Here is a 23,112-nt window from a genome sequence, read left to right as displayed (position 1 = left end):
CATGAACCTACCCTAAGACTATGTTTACAACCTTTTCTTATATTTTAAAGGTAAAAACATTATATTTTTTTTATATTTTGTGATTAAAGGTATTTTGTAACATATTATCTAAATGGACTTGCACTTATATCTTCTAGATAACTGAATGAAATGAAATAAAATGAGTGATTCAATGTACTTCATTGAGACGGGTTCCAGGTTCCAGGTTCTCAGACATTTTAGATAACTGTTGAAATTATACAATGTTTTTATTGTATAAATGTTTGTTTGTTAGTTTTGGTTGAGTATGAGATGGATTTGTTGAGTTTTGCTTTAAATAAAATTAGTTTTTGGTCAAAAATGTTGATTTTATGGGACTTTCCACGATTGCATATTGTTGCCATATGGCAACAATTTACCAACGACCCCCCCTTTACAAAAAATTTAAGATTTTTTTTAATATTTCTATTTAGACAATTTTAAGTAATAAAAACATGCAAAACATTTTTTACCATGCCTTAGTAATATTTCATGCAATAGAGGGTTAAGACTTATATTAACACAAACATTCCGCTTACTTCTGCTTTAAAATATACTGCAGTTGGGATTACACAGACCTACTTGAGTTGAAGTTATGGTACAGTTTCCTTATGACAACTTGGGTCTTGAATTTTGGATATCTACCCAATAGCACTTCATGTTGTCTATGACTTTTAAATCTGGCTCATTAACATCCTGCAGTAAACCAGTGAGTTACCAGGCCACATCAAGGCCAAATGTCTGGGACTGAAAAAGTCTGATCTGAAAGTGAGAAAAGAGAAAAAGTAAATAAAAGATTAGTGAACATACAAATGTATGTAAAACTGAAGAATTAAAATAGTAAAAAGTATTTATTCAAAATGTATTTCAAAATGTAATAAAAAAAATCCTCCTATATTAAAATTAGATTAGATAGGTATTAGATATATTGATACCAAGGGAAATTCAAGCATCCAGTAGCAGCATAACAGTTAGAAATATACAAACATGAAGCAGAGCTCAAATTTGAGCAAGAAAAATATACATCCAAATGTTAAATATAAGATACTCAAAAATAGAATAAATAGAAATAATTGTCAGAGTTTACTCTTATTTGCTAAACAGTGATATCCTATCATATATAGCTCATCAATTGATGCTGGGATACATCATCATTCATTTGTCAATCATGTTTTGTTTTATTTCTCCAAGCCTACAGTAAATCTATCTTTGTCTTTAATGACCATGATGGCTAATGAAATAAGATGACAGTTTACAACATTTTTTGGGGGGGCTTTTCATGCCTTTATTTGCAGCAGATTGGTACCGGGGTAGTGAGGACTGTAGCCTCAACACATGCTCTGTAGGTTTGGTTCTGTGTAGGCTACATCAGCTCAGATCTTTGTGCACTAGCCCGCTGATAGACAGATACATCATTTAATTAGGCTAATTATTAATTTCATTAACTTAATTCATAATCAACCTCAGTGTATCGTTGTTAGTGGTTTAATCAAATGTAAACATAAAAACAGAGCAGAACAGATTAGAGTCTCCAGACCTCTGCCCTCATATAATACTTTGATCTATTGAACATTATTGTTGATTATCAGAGTGGGGCGTGGTCGCTTCTCATTTAAAATGAGTTAGTCCCGTTCCTGCCCTACGATTGGCTGAGGCAGCTGTCAGTCATTTGGTGAGCTGAGCCTATAAGAGCAGATTTAGCCGCTGTCGGTGTTTTGCAGCGGGGAGTGAAGAAAAAAAAGTGAAGAAGAAAAAAAGACAAGAAGAAGGAGAGGAAGAAGGAGAAGAAAAAGAAAAAGAGGAAGAAAAAGAAGAAAAGCTCCAGCTCGGTGTGTGTGGTTTTCCTGCAGGAAAACAGACAAAGGAGAAAGTTTGAGGAGAGAAAACAAAGTTTTCGTGTCTGAGTGTTTTACTGCAGCAGAGACAGACAGACACGAGGACAGAGAGACAGATCCCTGTTCGAATCCCCGGTCTGTGTTGAGTTGAGCCAAGCCGTGAGACATCAGCATCTGTGTGGACTGTGGACAGTCTCTGGGGACAGAGGATGTCACCGGGGTGTGTCGGCGCCCGCAGAGCGACCTGCGGCTCTCTGACAGTCCGGGACCGGGACTACTGCTGCTGCTGCTGCTGCTGCTGAGGGTCCACCACGACCAGAGCCGGGACGGAGCTGGATTTACATCTGGATGTGTAAAACCCGGATTAAAGCAGCGGATCGGTGGTGGACCGAGTCTGGTTCAAGATGTCCTCAGAGCTGGCTCTGGGTCTGGTCTTCAGGGTTCTGCTGCCCCTCAGCCTCACCGCGGGTAAGTGGAGTGTGTGTGGTGGGTCCGAGTTCCTCAGGTGGCTGTGGGTCAGCAGGCAGCAGGGAACAGCTGATCTAAGTCCAGCCTAGGGGTTTCTGATGCTGTAACTTAGTCTACTACAGCACTCTGGCCCTGTGGACTCTGACCCTGTGTTATAGTTATAGACAATAGATATGGACAGTATATAGACAATAGAGTCATAATTAAGTAGAAATAAATGAATACGTGATCAGAATGAAGTCAGATAGCTTGATCATTTCCTGGCTTCAACACTTTGACATTTCTACAAGTGTGTAAGAAGAAGAAAAAATCAGATCATTCTTCGTTTTGTCTTCAACAGTGGAAGGGATTTAGATTTAGTGAAATGACATTTATGTATTTGTTATGAAGATGATCTTGTTATCTAGAAATCCAATCTGCCTTTTCTTAATGGTGACTCCTAACTGGATTTAAAGAGGAGAAATCTATATTTATGGATTTGGACTTTAGTCTATCAGACAAGGATTTCCATCAGTTCTGGGTCATGTTACAAACATAAAACAGCTGCTGTGTTGTTTCTAAATTTACCGGTTCTGCCATGATAAAACTACAATGGTGCATTGTTTTTAAATGTTGCCGTGGCCAAGAATTATGGGGCGTTCCAGGGTTTTCTATGCTAGAGGATCGCAAATGGGAAATGCTACAGGTCCTTACCTCAGATCTTATCACAGCAGTTGCACTTCAGCTCAGTTACTCAGTGTGGACATTCATAAGAAGAAAAAAACAACTATTCCCTGTTTGAGAAAGCAGAAAGCTTGAAGTCATTATCACATTTCAGTGTAAACGTATAAATCTAGTCCCCAACTTTTACATTTCACTACATTCAAACACTCCGTAAATTAAATAATAGAGAAAGAACTACTATCCTTAGCCACTCCTCCAACACTGTCCCAGGCTGGACAGGGGCATCACATAGAAATCCATATAAGCAATGTATATTATTAATATGAATGTTGTCCATCCATCCATCTATGTTTTGCTGGAGACAGACCTCCAGTTTGCTTTAAAAAAGTATTTTGTTATAGTTACTACTTTCCCCAATAACTGAGTTAGTAACTGAATTACCAGGAAAGGTATATTGTGTTTTTTTTTTTTTTTAAATAAGCAAATATGTTAAATTACTTGGACTTTCCCCCCTAACCCTCTAACCATAGCCCTAACCCTAACCTCCCGTTTATCTGGAACTAACCAACTCACTCAGTATTCCTCTGCACAGGTAGGCTCCACCACGCTGTGGCACATTTTTATTGTCAGTAACAGTAACAACATTAGGCTATAACAGGGGAAACAGTCAATTTTTCGATTATTCAAATCATTTCTGAAAAAAGTAGCACCATGAGTAACACCGTTATTTTATAACACCTCTATTCCCATCACTGCTGAAGAGTGGACCAAGGCTTCTGTCTGCAAGTCAATGACCACAATGGGTGTTGGAGGTTTTCAGAAGGAGGCGGTTCTTGTCTCTCCAGATTTACTGAAGACCACCGTCAGATCCCTGTTCTCCTCCTCCTGTTTGTTCCTCATACACACCACAATTGCAGTTTCATCCAAGTTCTTCTGTGGATGTGGCAAGAACAGAGAGTTGTATTTAAAGTCCAATGTGAACAGGAATGGAGCAGAGCCGGATTAACGCAAAGGCAAACTAGGCACATGCCTAGGGCCCAATTGGCATGGGGGGCCCAGACAGAGGGACCAAAAATAAATAAATAAAATAAAATAAAATTAAAATATACAAATATCCTATTTATTTCAGTGTTAATATATCAGTATTTTATTATTTAAAAATATAGTGATTGTACTGTTTCTTTAACAGCAAGTGCCAACTTCTTCAGTACATCACGACTCTGGAGACGTGGGTGTAGTCCACAGGTTTAATGACGTATGAAGATGTGAAACTGTAACAAATACAAATGCTAATCAATACAAGCTACAGTTAGCTAGCATAGCAACAACTAACTTAGCATCATAAACACATATAAACATCATGAAGTTGAAACATCATGAAATAATGACACAGAAAAATGTAGGTTATACATACAGACAATCCACAGAAGATGAAAGGCGAGCAGACATCTGATTCTGGTGGTGAGGTCTGACAACATAAAACCCCAATACGGAACACATGCGTGTTTACCGCAAAATAGAAACCTAACTCACTGCTCACCACTAGGGGCAGTAAAAGAACAACTGTAACAGCACACTCCCCGTCTGGCGTGATTAAATGCCACCACTAACACTTAAACAATAAAGTTACAACATTTATTTAAGGGGGGAGAAGAAGAACAATCTCAGACAAAGGTCTCAGGAACAATTTTGTTCCAGTTTTCCGGGCGACCTTGATTTCTGCTTTACGCACGTTGCCGTCTTTGCTGGGAAAAACCTGAGTGACTATTCCCAGGGGCCATTCATTCCTCTGAATCTGCTGGTCCTTGAGGAGCACAATGCTTCCAGGCTCCAGGTTAGGCAGAGTGTTCTGCCACTTTCTCCTTGGCTGCAGCGTTGAAAGATAATGGCTCCTCCATTTGCTCCAGAAGGTTTGTGCCAGGTGCTGCACTTGGCGCCATTGGTGTTTAAAGATGTCTTTGACTCCAGAGTTGTCCGGAGGAACTGAGGGGAAACTCGTTTTCTGAGTCAACAAAGTGGTAGGGGTAAGTATGAAAGGATCACTTGGATCAGTGGACACCGGTATGAGGGGCCTGGCGTTGATAATGGCTGCCACCTCTGCCATCAGTGTGGCAAGGACCTCATGTGTCAGCTTGGAAGGTCTGAGTTGGAGGAACATTGAATCGAGAATTCTTCTGGCTATACCTATCATCCTCTCCCATGAACCCCCCATGTGAGACGCATGTGGAGGGTTGAAGAGCCATGAACAGCCGTTTTCTTCAAGGTACCTCTCAACAGAAGTTCTGTTAATGTTCGATGGGATCTTGAGCTCAGCAGACGCACTGACAAAGTTTGTCCCTCTGTCTGAACGGATTTGTTTTACAGGACCTCTTATAGCAAGGAAACGCCGGAGAGCGTTGATAAAGCTCGACGTATCCAGAGATTCAATGACCTCTATATGGACAGCTCTCACAGACATACAGGTGAATATCACAGCCCATCTTTTGCTGTGGGCTAGACCACCTCTTGTCCTCCGTGCCTCAACCTCCCAGGGACCAAAAACATCCAACCCCACGTTGGTAAATGGAGGCTCCATGGATAGACGATCAACTGGCAAGTCGGCCATCTTTTGTGTTTTGGGGATGCCACGTAGCTTGCGACAGATGACGCAATGGTGTATGATGCTGCTCACACGTCTCTTCACACCTATGACCCAATAACCAGCTGCACGGATAGCCCCTTCTGTGAAAAGGCGTCCCTGGTGTTGAGTCTGTTCGTGGTAGTGTGTAACTAACAATGTTGAGATGTAGTGTTTTCCAGGGACGATCAGAGGGTTCTTTTCTTCTGCCGCAAACATTCCTTCCTTTATGCGACCCCCAACCCTGAGGAGATTCTGTCCATCGATGAAGGGGTCCAAGGTTTGGAGAGGACTGTTTTGAGGAACGTTCTCACCCTTTCTCAAGCATGCTAGTTCTTCAGCATATGTCTCCTCCTGGACAGCCCTGATGATTATGCACTTGGACCGACTCAACTGCTCAACACTGTGCGCTTCTGAACACAAATGCCACCCTCTGCAGTTACTGTTCCCACTACCTGAGTCACTGCTATAGCTGTGAGAGATGTGACTGAGATTGGCAATGGCACGATTCAGAGACCGCCATGAAGAAAACTTGGTGAAACGCTGAGATCCGAACTGTTGAACTGTGGTCTGCGTGTTGAGGGTAGAGATCTGTGGACGGACTTCAGCATCGATGTTTGGATCCACAAGTTCGAATGTGCTTGGATCCAGAAACTTCTCAGGGGATTGGTTCAGGAGAGAAGGTCCACCGAGCCACGTGGTATCTGCGAGATGAGCAGCAATGACGGACCTGGTTGCGTAGTCTGCAGGATTCTGGTCTGTGGATACATACTTCCATTGTTGAGGCCGAGATGATCTCCGAATGCGAATGACACGATTGCTTACATACACGTAGAAGCGCCTCGACTCATTGTGTATATACCCCAGTACTACTTTACTGTCCGTGTAAAAAGTTGTAGCATCAATCTGCAAGTCGAGCTCGGATGAAATGAAGTCAGCTAACTCCACTGCCAGCACAGCGGCGCAGAGCTCTAACCGTGGGATTGTGTGCTCAGGCCGGGGAGCTAGTTTTGCCTTGCCCATAACAAACCCTGTGTGGGAGTTTCCATGTTCATCAACCACCGTAAGGTAAGCAACTGCCGCAATAGCCTTTATTGAAGCATCTGAGAAGATGCTTAGCTCTCTCCTCTTTGCCACAGAAGGAGAAACCTTGGTGTAGGGTCTCGGGATGTGCAAATTACTGAGATGTTGTAGAGAGTCTCGCCAGGATTTCCATTGTTCCTCCATCTTCTCTGGCAATGGTGAATCCCACTCACCCTTCTCTTGTGTGAGCTCCCTTAGGATGTGCTTCCCTTGAATGGTGACTGGAGCCAAAAATCCGAGTGGGTCATACACACTGTTCACTACTGACAGAACACCCCGGCGTGTGAAAGGTTTCTCTTCGATGTCGACTTTAAAGGTGAACGTGTCAGACTTCAAATCCCAATTAAGGCCCAGGCTCCGCTGTACTGGAGGAGTGTCTGAGCCTAGATCCAGGTCCTTTAGGTCACTGGCAAGATCCAGAGGTGGGAAAGCATCCATAACCTCTTTACTGTTCGAGGCAATTTTGTGCAGCCTCAAATTGGACATGGCAAGAATGTCCTGGGTCCTCCTCAACAGACTGATTGCACCTGCAGCAGTGGGAAGCGACTTCAGCCCGTCATCTACATAGAAGTCACGGTCAACAAACTGCCTCACCTCAGGATCCTCGTGTGGTTCTCCTTCCCTCGTGGACTGTCTGAGGCAGTAGGTGGCGACAGCTGGACTGGGGCTGTTCCCAAAGACATGCACGGTCATGCGATACTCGATAACATCTTGAGCAGGATCATTGTCCCTGAACCAAAAGAAGCGTAGGAAGTTCCTATCCTGTTCCCTGACGAGGAAGCAGTGGAACATCTGCTTAATGTCCGCTGTCACAGCGATGGCTTCCCTTCTGAATCTGATGAGGACTCCCAAGAGAGAGTTATTGAGGTCGGGCCCTGTTAAAAGGACATCATTAAGAGACACTGCATCATATTGGGCACTAGAATCAAACACAACACGGATGTTGCCAGGTTTTTTTGGATGGTAAACTCCAAAGGTAGGTAGATACCACCGTTCCTCATTTTCCTTGAGTGGAGGGGCAACCTCGGCATGTCCATTCTCAAATATTTTCTCCATGAATGAGAAAAAGTGTTGACTCATCTCTGGCTTTCTCTCAAGGTTTCGTTTGAGAGAGAAGAAGCGGTTGAGAGCCTGGGCTCTGTTGTCTGGGAGGCGTCTTCTCGGCTTCTTAAAAGGCAGAGGAGCTACCCAGCTATTACTCTCGTCCTTCTTGAGACCCTGTTCCATTATCGCCATGAAGGTGAGATCGTCGATAGATGGACCCAATTTATTGTCATTGCTGGTGAGCTGGAACACTGTATGACCTAGGGAAGTATCCTCTCTAAGGCGTGTGACGGGGAGCTCTGGTGGCTTGGGACCATATTGCTCTTTCACCTCAAGAACACTGGGACAGGGCTTGAAGGTGGTTGGACGATCCTTTTCAAGCGCGTTGGTGAAGAAGGTGTTCACCCTCAGTGGCTTGTGAGCTCTTCCCAAACAGACATTGCCCACAATTACCCATCCCAGGTCGAGCTTTTGAGCGTAAGGAGCATCTGGAGGGCCGTTGATCCGTTTACGAACCTTGTGTAGCCTGATGACGTCGCGACCAAGGAGTAGCATGATGGGAACGTCGGGCTCCAACTCTGGAATGAGATGCGCTATAGGTTTTAGGTGACAATGGAAAAAGGCAGCACTGGGTGTCGGAATCTCTGCTCGGTTATCTGGTATCTCATTACATTCCAACAGTCTTGGAAGAGGTTGAACGATTCCACCGTCCAGTGACTCTATGAAGAAGCCAGAGGCTGTCCTGCCCATGTTCTCTGAGGCGCCTGTGCAAGTCTTCAAAGAGTATAGAGCAGTTGGCCCTTGGATGCTGAAGGTGTCAAAGAATTCAGAGCAAGCCAATGATCTATTACTCTGTTCATCCAGGATTATGTAAACCTTCTTCGCCTCATCATGGCGTCCTGCCGGATAGACCTTGGCTAAAAGAATCTTTGAACAACCCCTGTCAATGAGGTCTCCTCCACAGACTTCTGTGCATTGAGTTGTGACCTCTGACGTTTGAGTGGGGTCTGGCTCCCCGCCATGCTCTGACGAAGGTTTTTCTGCTTCATGGATCCATGGCGCTAGACCTGGATGGAGAGCAGAAAAGTGTCTGTCGCTATCACACTCAGTGCACCTTACCTTACACTGGCACTCTCTAGCAGTGTGTGATGTAGAGACACAACACTTAAAACAGATGCCGTTCTCCTTGAGGAAGTTCCTCCGTTCCTCCATGGGTTTCATGCGAAATGCCCGACACTTCTGCAGAGAATGTGGTTTTCTGTGGATAGGACATCTCTTATCAGGCTCATCTGGTTTCTTTCTGTACTTGTCTTGGTCTGAGCAGGTGGCTGGAGACACTTCAGTTTTGTGAACAGAAACCTCTTTCATCCAAATTGATTTTCGCAGAGGTTTTTCCACTTTGACAGAGTCTGTTTGACCTGCAAGTATGAAACTGGGGTCATTTCTGATCCGTGCTTGCTGGTGGAGAAAGGTGACAAACACAGAAAAGGGAGGGAATGCAACCCGATGTTCAAATTTATAGCTAGATCCATAGGAGAGCCATTTCTCCTGTAGGCTGTATGGTAGCTTTTGAACTATGGGGTTAATTCCTCTGGCCGTGTCAAGATAGGAGAGGCCAGGAAGATCTCCTTCTGCCTTGGCAGCATCAAGCTCCATCAGTAGATCACCAAGATCTCTCAGCTTAGGGTAGTCTTTGTTGCTTATTTTAGGGAAGTTATCTAGTTTCTGAAATAAAGCTTTCTCAATTGCCTCAGCTGAGCCGTAACATTCATCCAGCCTGGTCCATATCATTTGCAGTCCTGATGCCGGCTGGTTTATGTGGATGGATCTGATGCGCTTAGCATGTTCGGCGGAGTCTTTACCCAGCCATTTGACTAGGAGATCCATTTCCTCATTGTATGACAGCTCGAGGCCTCTTACTGCGTTTAGGAAAGAGCGCCGCCAAGCTCTATAGCTCTCTGGCTGGTCATTAAATTGCAGCAGGCCGGTGGTGACAAGTTCACGCCGTGCCAAAAATCTCACAAAGTCTGACATATGGGGATCAGTGGCATGAGTGGGCTGAGAACTATGTATGTGAGTGGGTGAGAAGTGTGTGTGTGCGTAGCCGCGATCGTGAGAATGACGTGGTGGGTGTACGTATGGAGGAGACAGCCGATACTGATCATCCTTGCTGCTGAATGTTACACCGTGCGGAGGCTGACTGTACTGACCTGGAGTAGGATCGCCATCTAGAGTGTGAAAGGAGGACTCCGACTTGTGTTTCTTTGGAGCGTTGTGCAGTATGTCACGAAGGTGAGTAATAGGAGCAGGATGGATGTTGCTTTCAGTGTTGGGGCGTGTGTCGTCTACAGATTGGACCGCAGGAGGCTCTGTGTTTGACAGCTTCGCCTGATCTTGAGAGGCCAGATCCATTTCTAAGCTCCTTTCCTCACATACCTTTTCTTGCTCCTTCACATAGTCCTTTGTGCGTTGAGAAGAATCATATGGAGTTGATATGAGAGGGAGTTCACAGCTATGGCTTTCCTCGATGTTAGCGGCTGCAGCCTCCAGAACTCCAGCCTTTGCCTCTGCCATAGCCATTTCTTTTTCTAAGGCCAGCATCTCCATAGAAGCTTCAAGCTGGGCTTTCTCCATTTTCATTCTGATCTCCTTCTCAGCATACTTCAACCGTGCTCTAGCAGCCTCTGCATTGGCCCTAGCTGCTGCTGCAGCAGCTGTTGTGGCTGATGCACCAGAGGGTGATGAGACATGGGACCTGGTCTTCAGACTACTAGCGTTTTTCTCCATTGTATAGGTAAGCTGAGTTCACAATGTGTGGTTATAGTTTTCATCCACTGAAGGTACTGCCGTGTGTTGCTAACCACGATCTCAAAGACTGCGTTGCTTCATCTGTAAAGTGCTGTCTTTTCACTGTACTGTTTCTTTAACAGCAAGTGCCAACTTCTTCAGTACATCACGACTCTGGAGACGTGGGTGTAGTCCACAGGTTTAATGACGTATGAAGATGTGAAACTGTAACAAATACAAATGCTAATCAATACAAGCTACAGTTAGCTAGCATAGCAACAACTAACTTAGCATCATAAACACATATAAACATCATGAAGTTGAAACATCATGAAATAATGACACAGAAAAATGTAGGTTATACATACAGACAATCCACAGAAGATGAAAGGCGAGCAGACATCTGATTCTGGTGGTGAGGTCTGACAACATAAAACCCCAATACGGAACACATGCGTGTTTACCGCAAAATAGAAACCTAACTCACTGCTCACCACTAGGGGCAGTAAAAGAACAACTGTAACAGCACAGTGATGTTGTTTATCTTTAACGTTACATTTCATTACATTAACGTCAGCCAGTTCATTCAAGTGCAGAGGTCAGGACCATAGATCTGTTATAGGCTACATCCAGGATGCTGGGGCGGCGTTTAGCTCACTTGGTAGAGCTGCCGCCCCATGTTGAGGCTACAGTCCTCACTGCAGGCGGCCCCGGTTCGAAACCCGCATCGGGCAGCCTGCATGTCATTCCCCCTCTCTACCTCTCCATTTCTTGTGTCTTTCTCCACTGCACTGTCAATTAAAGGCATTAAAAAAAGCCAAAAAATATATACTTTAAAAATCCTACCTAAATATAATAATATCTTGTAGCGGCAGAAGAACACGAGCACCAGCAGGTTGTTCAGAAGTCCAAAAGTGCCGATGAAGCCCAGGCACACAGCCATGATCAGGTTCCCCGTCTGGGTGAGGGTGGTCTGATATGAGCCGCCCCCCAGCTGCCCTCCTTCCCCAGGTCTGGCACACAGAGCGCTCTGACCCCCGCTCAGGCTCACGTTGGACATGACCATGGCAGTCTGGTGTCACGGCGGTGCACACTGGGCGGCCACATGCACTGATCACTGATGGGCGGCTAACATCGGGGAGACACCGGCCGTGGAAGCTTTACAATTAACGCAATATAGCGCATTTTAGGGATGTCCTGATACCACTATTGCAGCCTTCAATATTGGCCTGATACCGTTATTGATCCGATATTAGGGGTGGTGAAAAAAAACGATTATTTATATTTTTCAAATTCTAATACAAAGGAGAGTCCTCCTGTTGCTGACTGACAGGCTGCTGCTGTCATGTTCTTCTATTGGACAGACAGTAGTGAGCTTACTTTTGAACTGTAAAATATTAAAAAATAAACCTTATTTACAACTGTTATTGAATTACTGTATGTACATCAATGTCAAACAAAAGACAAAATCTTCTTGCTTCAAGGTTTTATTTGTCACTCCAAATTGAAGATTATAGCCTGCCCTACAGTAAAAATGGCATAGCCTATACATAAAATAAAAAGAGGAGTAAAGCAATATATTAAGCAGCAATATTTAAGCATCAAAGATGTTCAATCAAACCCACATAGTTTGAAACAACGTTCAAAACACACAGCCAGTATCAAAACGCATAAAGCCCGCTAGCTTAATGCTAACGTATAATGTAAAACGCCATAGACGGGCTAACAGAAATTAGCATTGTTAATTTAATTCTGGCTTTAGCACTGTTAACACGGCACAACATGTGGACCAGCTGGTCTTCCTCCAGAAGAATGACCACCGACCCTGTCGGTAGTTAATTAGAACTGTACATTTAGAGCAATATAGCGCATTTACCGTTTATTATCGGGCAAGCGCGACCTGTCCATGCACCCGTGTCTGTGTGTGTGTGTGTACACGTACGTGTGTGTGTGTAGCCTACGTGCCATACCACACAGCCGACATCACTTCTCCTTGCTACAATCAAAGATATTCAATAAATGGAAAGATCCTCCATGAGCGGCTGCTCCAATGATATGAAATGGTATACACTTCCTGTCTCTCTAAATGGGCGTGGCCAACCGTCACCCCACCTCGTCTGTGAACGTGTGTGTGGATTTATACAATTTGTAGGTAGATGAAAGTGAGGTATTTATATTTTCTTATGATAACATTAAATATTTACACTACTAACAGTAATATTTAGCATGCCAAAAATAATTTAAATCATTTTCACGGGAGTTCGCGGCCGTTTGTTTGACGTTGCCTAGGAGATCGGTGCCAAATCTCGCGAGAGTGTGTCGTAGAGACAGAGACAGGTCTGGAACAAAGTGGATTTTCTCCGGATCTCTCCGTCTGAAAATTACCAAATTACCAAAATTTACTTCAGTGACCGTCACTGAAGTAAATTTTGGACTCATTTTTCACAAGCCACATCTCCTCTGAACAGTTTGACACGAAAATGGCAATTTTCAGACGGAGAGATCCGGAGAAAATCCACTTTGTTCAAGACCTGTCTCTGTCTCTACGACACACTCTCACGTTCACAGACGAGGTGGTGACGGTTGACCACGCCCATTTAGAGAGACAGGAAGTGTATACCATTTCATATCATTGGAGCAGCCGCTCATGGAGTCGGATCTTTCCATTTATTGAATATCTTTGCTACAATCGCACCATAGATGAATCGCACACACGCTGTTGTTGTTGTGATCATGTGATCTCTGCATGCTGGAGCCGGGCGCTCTTCTTCTCTGGCAGGCGGCGCACCAACATTAAGGTGCATTACGCCACCTACTGTGTTGGAGTGTGAACGAGAGTCACCTATTCATATGGGACAGAAGTGCTGGAGCGGAATAATGTACTGCTTTTATCAGAGCGTTTATATCGGAGATTTTAGATGCAGTCCGATATAATCCGATATTCGTTTTTTTGGCTGATATCGGACATAAATCCGATATCAATATCGGATCGGGACATCCCTAGCGCATTTACCGTTGTGTCCTATACACTGCTGACTTATATCACCAGAACAAGTTTCACTGTGCCCCCGACTGTAGTAATGTTAACGGTTGTTGTTAGCTGTAGCAACAGAGCTAACCCAGTACCACACACGTCAAAATTACAAATGATAGAGTACTCTATCGTACGGTAGACATTTTTATATCGCACTACGAATAATATCGCACAGCACTAGACCAGACGCTGAAATGATCGCTGCAGTGTGCTGCAGGGTGCTGCAGGGTGCTGCAGGGTGTATATTTCAATCAGGACAGACTCTTTACGACAAGAGAACCAGGTTTGAAGATGAAGATGAAATTACATTTATTTCTCCTCCGGGTCTAGACACTGGTGGTGGTAGGGAAGCTTGGTTGAAGATCCAGATTACAGTAAGACAGTATCTTGATGGAGGTGGTACAGAGGTGGAGGTAGGCTGAGAGTTTTTCTGAAATGACGGCTGGATGACAGGAGAGAGAGAGAACTTTTAAATCTGACGCTAATGACTGATTGGTAGAAGAGAAAGAGGATGGCAGACTGTGACTGGTTGAAATAGAATAAGGGTGGAGCGAGAGGATAGTGGGAAAACAGGGAAAGGGCTTTGAGGCGTGCTTAAAGAGATAGTCTTCCTGTCTGAACTTTCGCTAAGCTTCATATGGCCTTTCCATTTCTTTCTTCTTCTTCTTTTTTTTAAAAATGTGTGTTTGAAAAAGCCGTGCTCTCCCTAGCAACGGTCTGTAGCTATAACAACGATCATTATACAGAAATATCAGACCTCTGAAGGCAGCAACTGATCAATCAGAAAATTAAACAGAATATCTTTAGATTTGTATTATTTATACATTATTACACGGCTCTATTAAATGCTGTACAGTATATGACACATGACTTATTTTGGCAAGAAGAACCAACTTGTAACCAAAGACTACGCTATGTAAAATGTGAATTAACTTCTTATTAGTAACTTTGGTAAGTTTCAGATTTCTATTCATAACATCACCTGAGGGGGGCCCAAAAAATACAGTCTGCCCGTGTAGTCAATTTATTGAATCCGGCTCTGTGAGGAGCCCCAGTGCTGCCTTGATCTCTTCAGCTCATGTTGTGCACACCCAGGCTTCTTAATTGTTCCCATCCCTGAAGACCCTCGTTCTTGTGGTTGAGGGGGGGTCCTCCTGACTCCTGATGATACTGGTGATCCAGGGTTTGTTGTGTGGAGCAGCACACTTCAATCTGTACACTCACCACAGTCTTTTAGGGGCCCAGTTCCTGAATGAGTGGGTGGTTGCAGCCTGCCTCAGTACACAGGGTTTGTAGGAACAACCAGAGTATGAGCTGATCTGCCGAGTGGTGCTAGAGCTGAAACAGTGTAGGCCTACGTGATGTTTGCATACAACATCAAGTGTCTTAATGTTGTGTTGGACAGTCAGCATCAACATGAAGATATGCTCAAAGTCCCTCATCGCTGCAGTTAATGCATCAGAGTGCTGGGACTAGACTTTTGTAACAGTCTCGTAAATGACGTCACATGTGCCTGCAGACTCTGCTCATGTGGTGTTGCACAATATACAGTATAGGGGTGTGCCAAAAAATCCATTCACATAGGAATTGCAATTCTCATTTAACACGATTCAGAATCGATATAAAATGTCCCAAAATCGATTTAAAAAAATAAAAATATGAAACAAATCTGCTGGCTGTCGGCCTCCATTTCCTTAGAATTTAAAAGGTTTCACTGCACTGTTTTTTATTTTATTTTAAAAAGACACTTTTAATTTTGTTACTTAAGCAATATGTGATATTGCTTTGATGCAACTGTTTCAACAATTCCATCTAAGCATGGATAAATGTTTAAAACTCAATTAATGCGAAAAAGACACTTTAGTCATTCTGTCTTGTAAAGCAGACTGCAGTAGATCATGAGGATCCTTTGCACACCGATAGATTGAAGCAGAAATCATTATGAATCAAATCGTTTCAAATCGAAAATCGATTTTGAATCGAATCGTAGCCCCAAAAATCAGAATCGAATCTAATCGTGAGATAGTAAAAGATGCCCACCCCTAATACACTACTGATGCTAAAAAGGCATCTAGATACCATACAGTTTACCTGCTATTAGAACCATTGCAATGTGTGTGACAGTGCAACACTCTGGCTCTGCTTCTGCAGGTGTCGTGGGTAGTACATACGTAGTCGTAGTAGTATCTCTTCACAGTGACACAGCAGGTGACAAAATGACGCAAAATGTAAATGCCTGGGACATAGTCAACAACTAGAGCAAACCCATGGGCACCACAAAGCCTGGTGTCCATCTGTAAAAAAAAATATTTTTTACGGTCACTTTTGTGACCGATGGGATTAAATAGCCCCAGTGTGTAACTTTTGGCTTTTTATTAGCAACATGTCTTTCATAAATACATATTTCACTGAAGTCGAATCACAGCCACATACAAATGAAAGCTTTCTCGTACCTTAGAACGAGTTAAAAGTGAAGGTAAAGGTACTCAGCGGAGCTGTGGGCTCGGCCTGTTAAAACTGTCACCACTGTGTAGTGTGAGGAAGGACGGAGGCACTGATGTTGCATTCAGGTGCAGTCAGGCAGACGGCCGTCAGCAAGCCAACCGGATGTCATTTTACTGGATGAGAGAAAGACGGTAAAATGTGGGTCAGGTAAACAATCACCATGACAACATATTGTCACGTGTATTGTTTTGCCTCGTGCTGATGGACCACTTGTTTACATAGACGTTTGTTTATGCCATTGTGACCGATGTTGCTCAGTTCGGACTTGCCCTAGGCGAGGATCGAACCCACGGCCTCCCACACCGCAGGCGATGATGCTAACCGTTTCACCAAGAGGTTGACAACTACTTGGCAAATTGGTTAGCACGTCTTTTATGGGTGAGTGAGTTTACTTCCAGTACCGCTAACCCCACAACCTGTCACTTCTCCTTACTGGTACCTCGTGACTGTGGCACACCCGTGGACCTCCGTTACACCGTTACGTGCAGCGCCTGTCGTCCGTCTGCCGTCTGCCCAATTTCAAGTGAATGCAGCATGAAAAATACGATTGAGTTGATTGCGATATACAACCACAACGCTAGATGGGAGGAATTCCTACACAATGTACCTTTAGAGTACACTGCATTTTGTCATATTTGACAGTTTAACACACTTACATACTCAAAATAGTTATTCAAATTGAGACACAGCACTTTTATGATGATTCCTGTGTTGTACTCAGCCCGAACAGTTTGGTGTTCTGGTTTTACAACTGTCCACTTTGCTCCAATGTATCAGAAGATCAGATCCATCCCATCATTTCTACCCTCTCCCATTGCTCAGCTTTGTTTGAATTTAATAACTTGGGTCTCTCTGGTCCCCAACCATCTCCCAATGAAAACACCATTGACAACACAGGCAGCCAAGCTGAATAAAGCTCTGCTTCCATGATGTAGGAGGCAGTTTGTTGTGTATTTAGTTTGGCAGGCAAGTGTTCATGCAGAGTCCTGTTTAAATATAACTGATCCTAGGTACACAATGGTGTTACCCTGACATCTGTGTGCAGCTCTGATGCCTGACAGTGTGTAGGTATTATCTGGCCACTGAGCAATTAACCACTGACCTAGTGTTTCTATTTGTTATTGGCTGATTCTAGACAAATCTGCTGTTGTCTTTAATAACCATTAGTGATGACATAGGTAAAGACTTAGAAGTTTAAGTTGGTATCATACTGTAGCATCAGTAGCATGACAATATAATACCTTCTGGTGATTGTTACAAAACTATTACGCACCATCCAGAGCCACGCAGAGTCTTCAATTCACTTTTTAGGTGGAAGTCTCCTTTAATGTGCCTCACATTCCAGAGAGAGGGGGAGGTGTGTTTGTTGACACATGCTAACCACACACACACACACACACACACACACACACACACACACACACACACACGCACACACACCACACACACACACACACACACACACACACACACACACACACACACACACACACACACACACACACACACACACACACACACACACACACACACACACACTCATAACCAGATGTTGTTACCTGAGAAAGTGGAGCCAATCTGTGTGTGTTGGGGGAGGGGAGGTTGAACAGGGGTGCATGCTCTTCCTGACTGCCCCCCTCTCCCACACACACCCAACCCCCCCCCCCTCCCCCCACCCGTCTCTGCAGAGGAAGGAGGTGTGCGCGGAGGAAAACATTCGTCTTCAAACTGTTTATGGATCTGTCACATGAGAGATTTTTCTGTCGCCGTCTGGGTCTCGGTCTTAAATTTACAAACTGTGTCATGTGATCAGTTTTTTATTCAGCTGTTAATCCCTCTTTATGTGGCATGCGCATCCACTATGTGTGTCCAGGTGCAAAACAAAAAGCGAAATGAGGTGAAAGAGGAAAAAATGTAACAAAAATGTACAAAATGTGGATACAACAAATAGGGAGAAAGGAAAACCTCAATCAAAATAGGAATGTCAAATATATGGTACAATGTAGAATACAAAGTACTCTCAATCAAGAGAAAAGAAGTATAAGAAGTCAATGATATATGCTAAAAGAAAAGTAATTCTACCAAAAATAAAGGTAATATACCAGGACAGATAGATACCTTGGCATAAATACAGAGCCATAACAGAGGGACAATGCACTATTTACAGGAAGGGTCTAACATCAAATGATTCATTGAGACCCCTAGGCCCTAGCCACTGTATCCAAAGTGGAAATCCAAAAAGCTTCCCTTTCAAGGAGTCGCAAGTTAATGTCACCTCCCCTGGGTGGCAGTTTAACATATACTGTACTTCAAGGATGAAATGTTATAATGAGGCTGATGAAAATGCAAAAAAATCTAGGGTAAGTGTACCTATTAAGCCCACCAAATCTGCTTTTCAGCCATTTTTAATATACCACCCCAATTTAAGTGAAAACATTTTAGTTTAAATGATAGTCTAATGTCTCATTTGAAGTGTCAATTATTCATTTATACCAATTGTTTAATTTGTCAAAATATACCAAAAGTCTGGCATGGGCTTAATCGGTACTTAATGTACTCTTTAAGCCTATGGGTGTTCCAAATAAGCCCACTTCATGATTTGTTGATAAATACATATATATATTTAAAAATCTTAACAATCCAAACTTATTCTATTAAAATATGTAATCGCTTAGCTCTCAATAGCTATTTTCATTTTGTCTCCACTCCTCTCCTCGGCCCTGTAAACGGCATTTGAAATAAGCATGATCAGCCTATTTGCTGTGTTGTCAACACAGAAAAAGCTAAACTTACAACATGTCTTCTTTGGAATGTAGCCAAAAAACTATTCATGAACAAAATAAAAAGTAGAATGGAAATTACTCTTCAATACTTAAGCTTTCAATATCTGTTGTCATTTTGTCTGTATCTCTGTCCTACATTATACAATTGGCATTTACATTTGGCCAAATTTTCTGGTCCAGCCAGCTGGTTGAAAGTGTTTTTATCTAGATTTCTGAAGACCCAATGACCGAGAGAAAGACAGTTTCCTGGTTCACTTTAATTGATTTTTAAAACATAAAGAAGATACAACATAGAAACAATTAATAAAATGAATGAATTGGCCGATGCAATATCACTATATGGGTATTTAATTATCTGAATTATGAAGCTGATTGATTAGATGAGGTCAAACTTAGTCAGGAAAATGGTTCAAAAGTCAAAAGGAAGAAGATCTCCATTGAAACACAGCCAGTGGGCTTAATGGGAGCAGGTGGGCTTAAAGGGAACATCAGTGAATTACTGGTTAAAAATCTGAATATTTTTATTCTACACACATGACATTTAAAAACAACAGTTTCAGAATCAAATTCATACAACTTAATTTACCCCAACAAGGGGTATCGTTTGTAGCCTGTTTCATGTCAAAGGCACAGATCAACAAATAAGTGAAGAACAGCACAGTGAAAATAACAAAGATGGCAATGAGTAAAGTGAATACATAGAAGACAAAGTGTGATGAGGTCAGCTGATGATGTTCTCTGCCTTCCCTTTCACCTGTTTCCCCCAGAGGGAACACAAGTCTTCTGTCTGACTCCAGTCGTCTTGGAGCTGACCTAAATGTTATATAGTCTGGGAAACTGAGACCCAACGACCCTCCTCCCACAAACACATGTGTTTTTAGTAGCCCAGATAGATGGACCACCAGACCATGGGTCAAATGGTCAGAGGGTCACCAAATGGAAAAATCAGGCAAGCTTGCAATGTAGTGGCAATAAGTATTTTTGTGTTGGTAGTATGACTGTTTCTTATACAGGAAAAGTAACAGCAGAAACTGTGGTTATCAGTGCGGTGTGAATGTTAAAGGGACAGTTCAGCATTTTGGCAAATTTTGCCTATTGCCATAATCCCTATAGTCATGGGGTTAGGGTCATTACCTTTAATGATCAGTGCATGTTGTTTTGAGATCAGCGAGGCAGAGACGTGAGCTGCTCAGTGAACACAATGGAGGTGAACGGTACAGGTCCCCTGTCCCTCATCAAACTGATTAAATACACAATCCAACAACTCCACAACGCTCTTGTGGACAAGCTGTGACCTGCACATTCACCACGCTATGAAATAATAATGTAACATTACAAGACAGAGTTGTTTTCCAGGCAAATTTAAAACTGGAACTACATTCCAGACATGACTGCTGGGCGAAGTGATTTCAAAAGCGCAAGTAGTTCTGCAATGAGTTCAGCTTCATGTGTCGTATGGTTACATAATACAAAAGGTACAGGTCACAACTTCTCCACAAGAGTGTTTTGGATAGGGCTGACCCAAAAAATGTGAAGCTTCGAAGCTTTGTTCGTTGCCATGGTAATCGATCATGAAGACCGTGATTGATTTTTTTTTTCTCTCTTTTCCTTTTTGACACCGGTTCTCATCAGCAATTGTTACATTAAAATAATTAGGCTACTTAGCATCCTGGAAACCTGCCTGATTTTAAAGATATGCAGTGTTTGTTTGCTATTAAAACTTAATTTAAAACTCAAAACCCACCTGTTCAAAATTGCTTATCCACTCCACCACCCCTCACTCTAACATTCCCCTTTATTCTGCACGGTTTTATTTATTTGTTCCTTTTATTCTATATATTCATTCTTACTGATGTTTTTAATGTTGTTTATTCTGTGTTTTTGTGTTTTGGTGTTGTTTATTGATGATTTTAACTGCTGTAAAGTGTCCTTGAGTGGCGTGAAAGGCGCTTTCTAAATCAAATGTATTATTATTATTATTATTATTATTATTATTATTACTTTACTGTGTCATTACTTTATCATTTCTGCTACGATCGCACCCCCCACCCCCGCCAGACGTTACGATCGCGCACACCCCGGCCGTCAAAGCTTCGATTTTGATCAATTTTATGTCTGCGAAGCTTCGATTATCAAAATATGATAATCGGGTCAGCCCTAGTTCTGGAGTCGTTGGATGGACAGAGGACCTGTACCATTCTCCTCCATTGTGTTCGCTGAGCAGCTCACGTCTCTGCCCCACTGATCTCAAAACAACATGCATCGATAATTTAAGGTAATGAACCTACTGCGACTGTAGGGATTATGGCAATAGGGAAATTTGCCAAAATGTTGAACTCTCCCTTTGAACATGTTGTCCCAAACATGAAAACACACAAACTAGAGTCTCCTGTCCTCCTCTCATAAAACTACAACCCACATTCCAGGCCTGACCGGTGATCAGCAGAGCTCTCTTCACAGACCCAGATCTGAGTGAAACGTAAAATGAAATATCTGACTGTTCTCTCACATTTGTTATGTTTTTATAGAATAACTCAATTCCCAGATTTCTATCATAGAGCCATTTAAAGGGGAACTTTACAAGATTTGTACCTTAATTTAACAGCTTTGGAGTAATTGTGGTGCTTCAATGACTTGAAACAACCAACCTTGTAAGATCAGAGCCTCCGACCCGGTGTCCCAGCTCTCGTCTTGTGAGAAATACTACGACACCAACATGCCCCGCAATCTGTAATCTATTATGTATAATTTGATAAATAACGTTAAGAAAAAAACGACCAAAACAAAGAAAAGCGATCAGACCTGCAGAGTTCCCCTTTTAAAAAGCCCACAACATACACATGGCTTTGGAGACCTTATATTTCTGCATCCTTCACACAACAGACACCCACAATGTTTTTATAATGTGTTTTGTAGCCCCATTTAGTCTCCATTAGCTTTAGGGAATGTTCATTATGTTGCTTGATCAGTTAACCACTATGAAGACTTGAGGCCTGAAAGGATGTATCATCAAATCCACATTTGTGTTGATGTTCCTTTCTGCCATCAGACTTATATGTTGTCTCATTTAATATTTTATGAGCCGGTGAAGTCCAGGTTCAATAATTCAAGGTTCCATGGAGAATTACTCTTACTAGTTGACACAAAGGAGAAGATGGGAAACACCCCTGAAATGTGCACTGGCCCCCCAGGAATGAAACTGTTGTGATCGAGTCATTTTTGTTCATTGGTCATCACGTTGTCCTCCTCTGGTTTTTTTTTTTTTTTTTTTTGATTTGATAGCACAGAGATAGACAGGAAAGGGTTGAGGCAGAGAGAGGGGGGATGACATGCAGGAAAGGGCTGCCCGACGCGGGATTCGAACCGGGGACGCCTGCGTTGAGGACTGTAGCCTCTACATGGGGCGGCCGCCTTAACCACTGCGCCACGCACCGCCCCCTCCTCTGGTTTTTGATCATCTGTTCAACACCTGCTCTCTCAATTCTTTAAAAGTTAAAGGGATAGTTCACCCAAAATTGAAATTGCACTCATTACCTACTCACCCTCATGTGGACTAAGGGCTGGGAGAAGTTTCAGAGTCCTCCGTGGCTTCTCTGAGTTACAGGGGGTCTCGGTGCAGACAGTGCATGTCCATATAACGCTTGCAAATGGATACCAACTGTCTTCGTAACAAAAAGACACACCAAAAAACATCCAGTAATGTCCGTCTTGTATTGAAGCCCCGAAATTCGAAATTGTTCCGAAAAAAATTAGATAAGTCTATATTTCAAGCTTGTTTGCAGCGGAAGCTCCTCTTCCCGGTTCGTCAAATTTGGACGAACCAGGGTCTGTCCTCTTCCCAGTTCGTCCAAATTCGGACATTCGGACAAACCGGGAAGAGGAGCTTCAAGAAGCTTCCGCTTCAAAACAAGCTTGAAATATAGACTTATTTAATTTTTTTCGGGACAATTTCGCATTTCGGGGCTTCAATACAAGACGGACATTACATACGAGCAGCATGGAGGTATTTGGATGTTTTTTGGTGTGTCTTTTTGTTACAAAGACAGTTGGTATCCATTTGCAACCGTTATATATTGACATGCACTGCTACGCCGAGACTCCCTGTAACTCAGAGAAGCCACAGATAACTCTGAAACTTCTCCCAGCCCTTAGTCCACATGAGGGGGAGTAGATAATGAGTGAAATTTCAATTTTGAGTGAACTATCCCTTTAAGGTTTATCTCACATCAGCCTGCAAGAGCAATGGCTAGTCTCAGACCCCTCCATCACCAACCC

General features: G+C 43.0%; 1 protein-coding gene across 1 annotated transcript in view; it reads left to right on the top strand.

Moving 5' to 3' along the window:
• Nucleotides 1-1,765: 1,765 nt before the first annotated feature.
• LOC146967008 (piezo-type mechanosensitive ion channel component 2-like) overlaps nt 1,766-23,112 on the top strand; it is a 98,360-nt gene continuing 77,013 nt past the window's right edge. The window contains exon 1 of the mRNA XM_085762729.1: nt 1,766-2,321. Within this exon, the coding sequence (XP_085618855.1) occupies nt 2,258-2,321 (64 nt within the window). The 5' untranslated portion in view covers nt 1,766-2,257. The remainder of the gene's footprint in view (nt 2,322-23,112) is intronic.

This window comes from Trachurus japonicus, chromosome 20, assembly GCF_045865225.1.
Source record: "Trachurus japonicus isolate A0001 chromosome 20, Traja_1.0".
NCBI classification, from domain to species: Eukaryota; Metazoa; Chordata; class Actinopteri; order Carangiformes; family Carangidae; genus Trachurus; species Trachurus japonicus.
The sequence above is the reverse complement of the archived record's forward strand: the minus strand, read 5'-3'. Positions and strand labels throughout refer to the sequence as shown.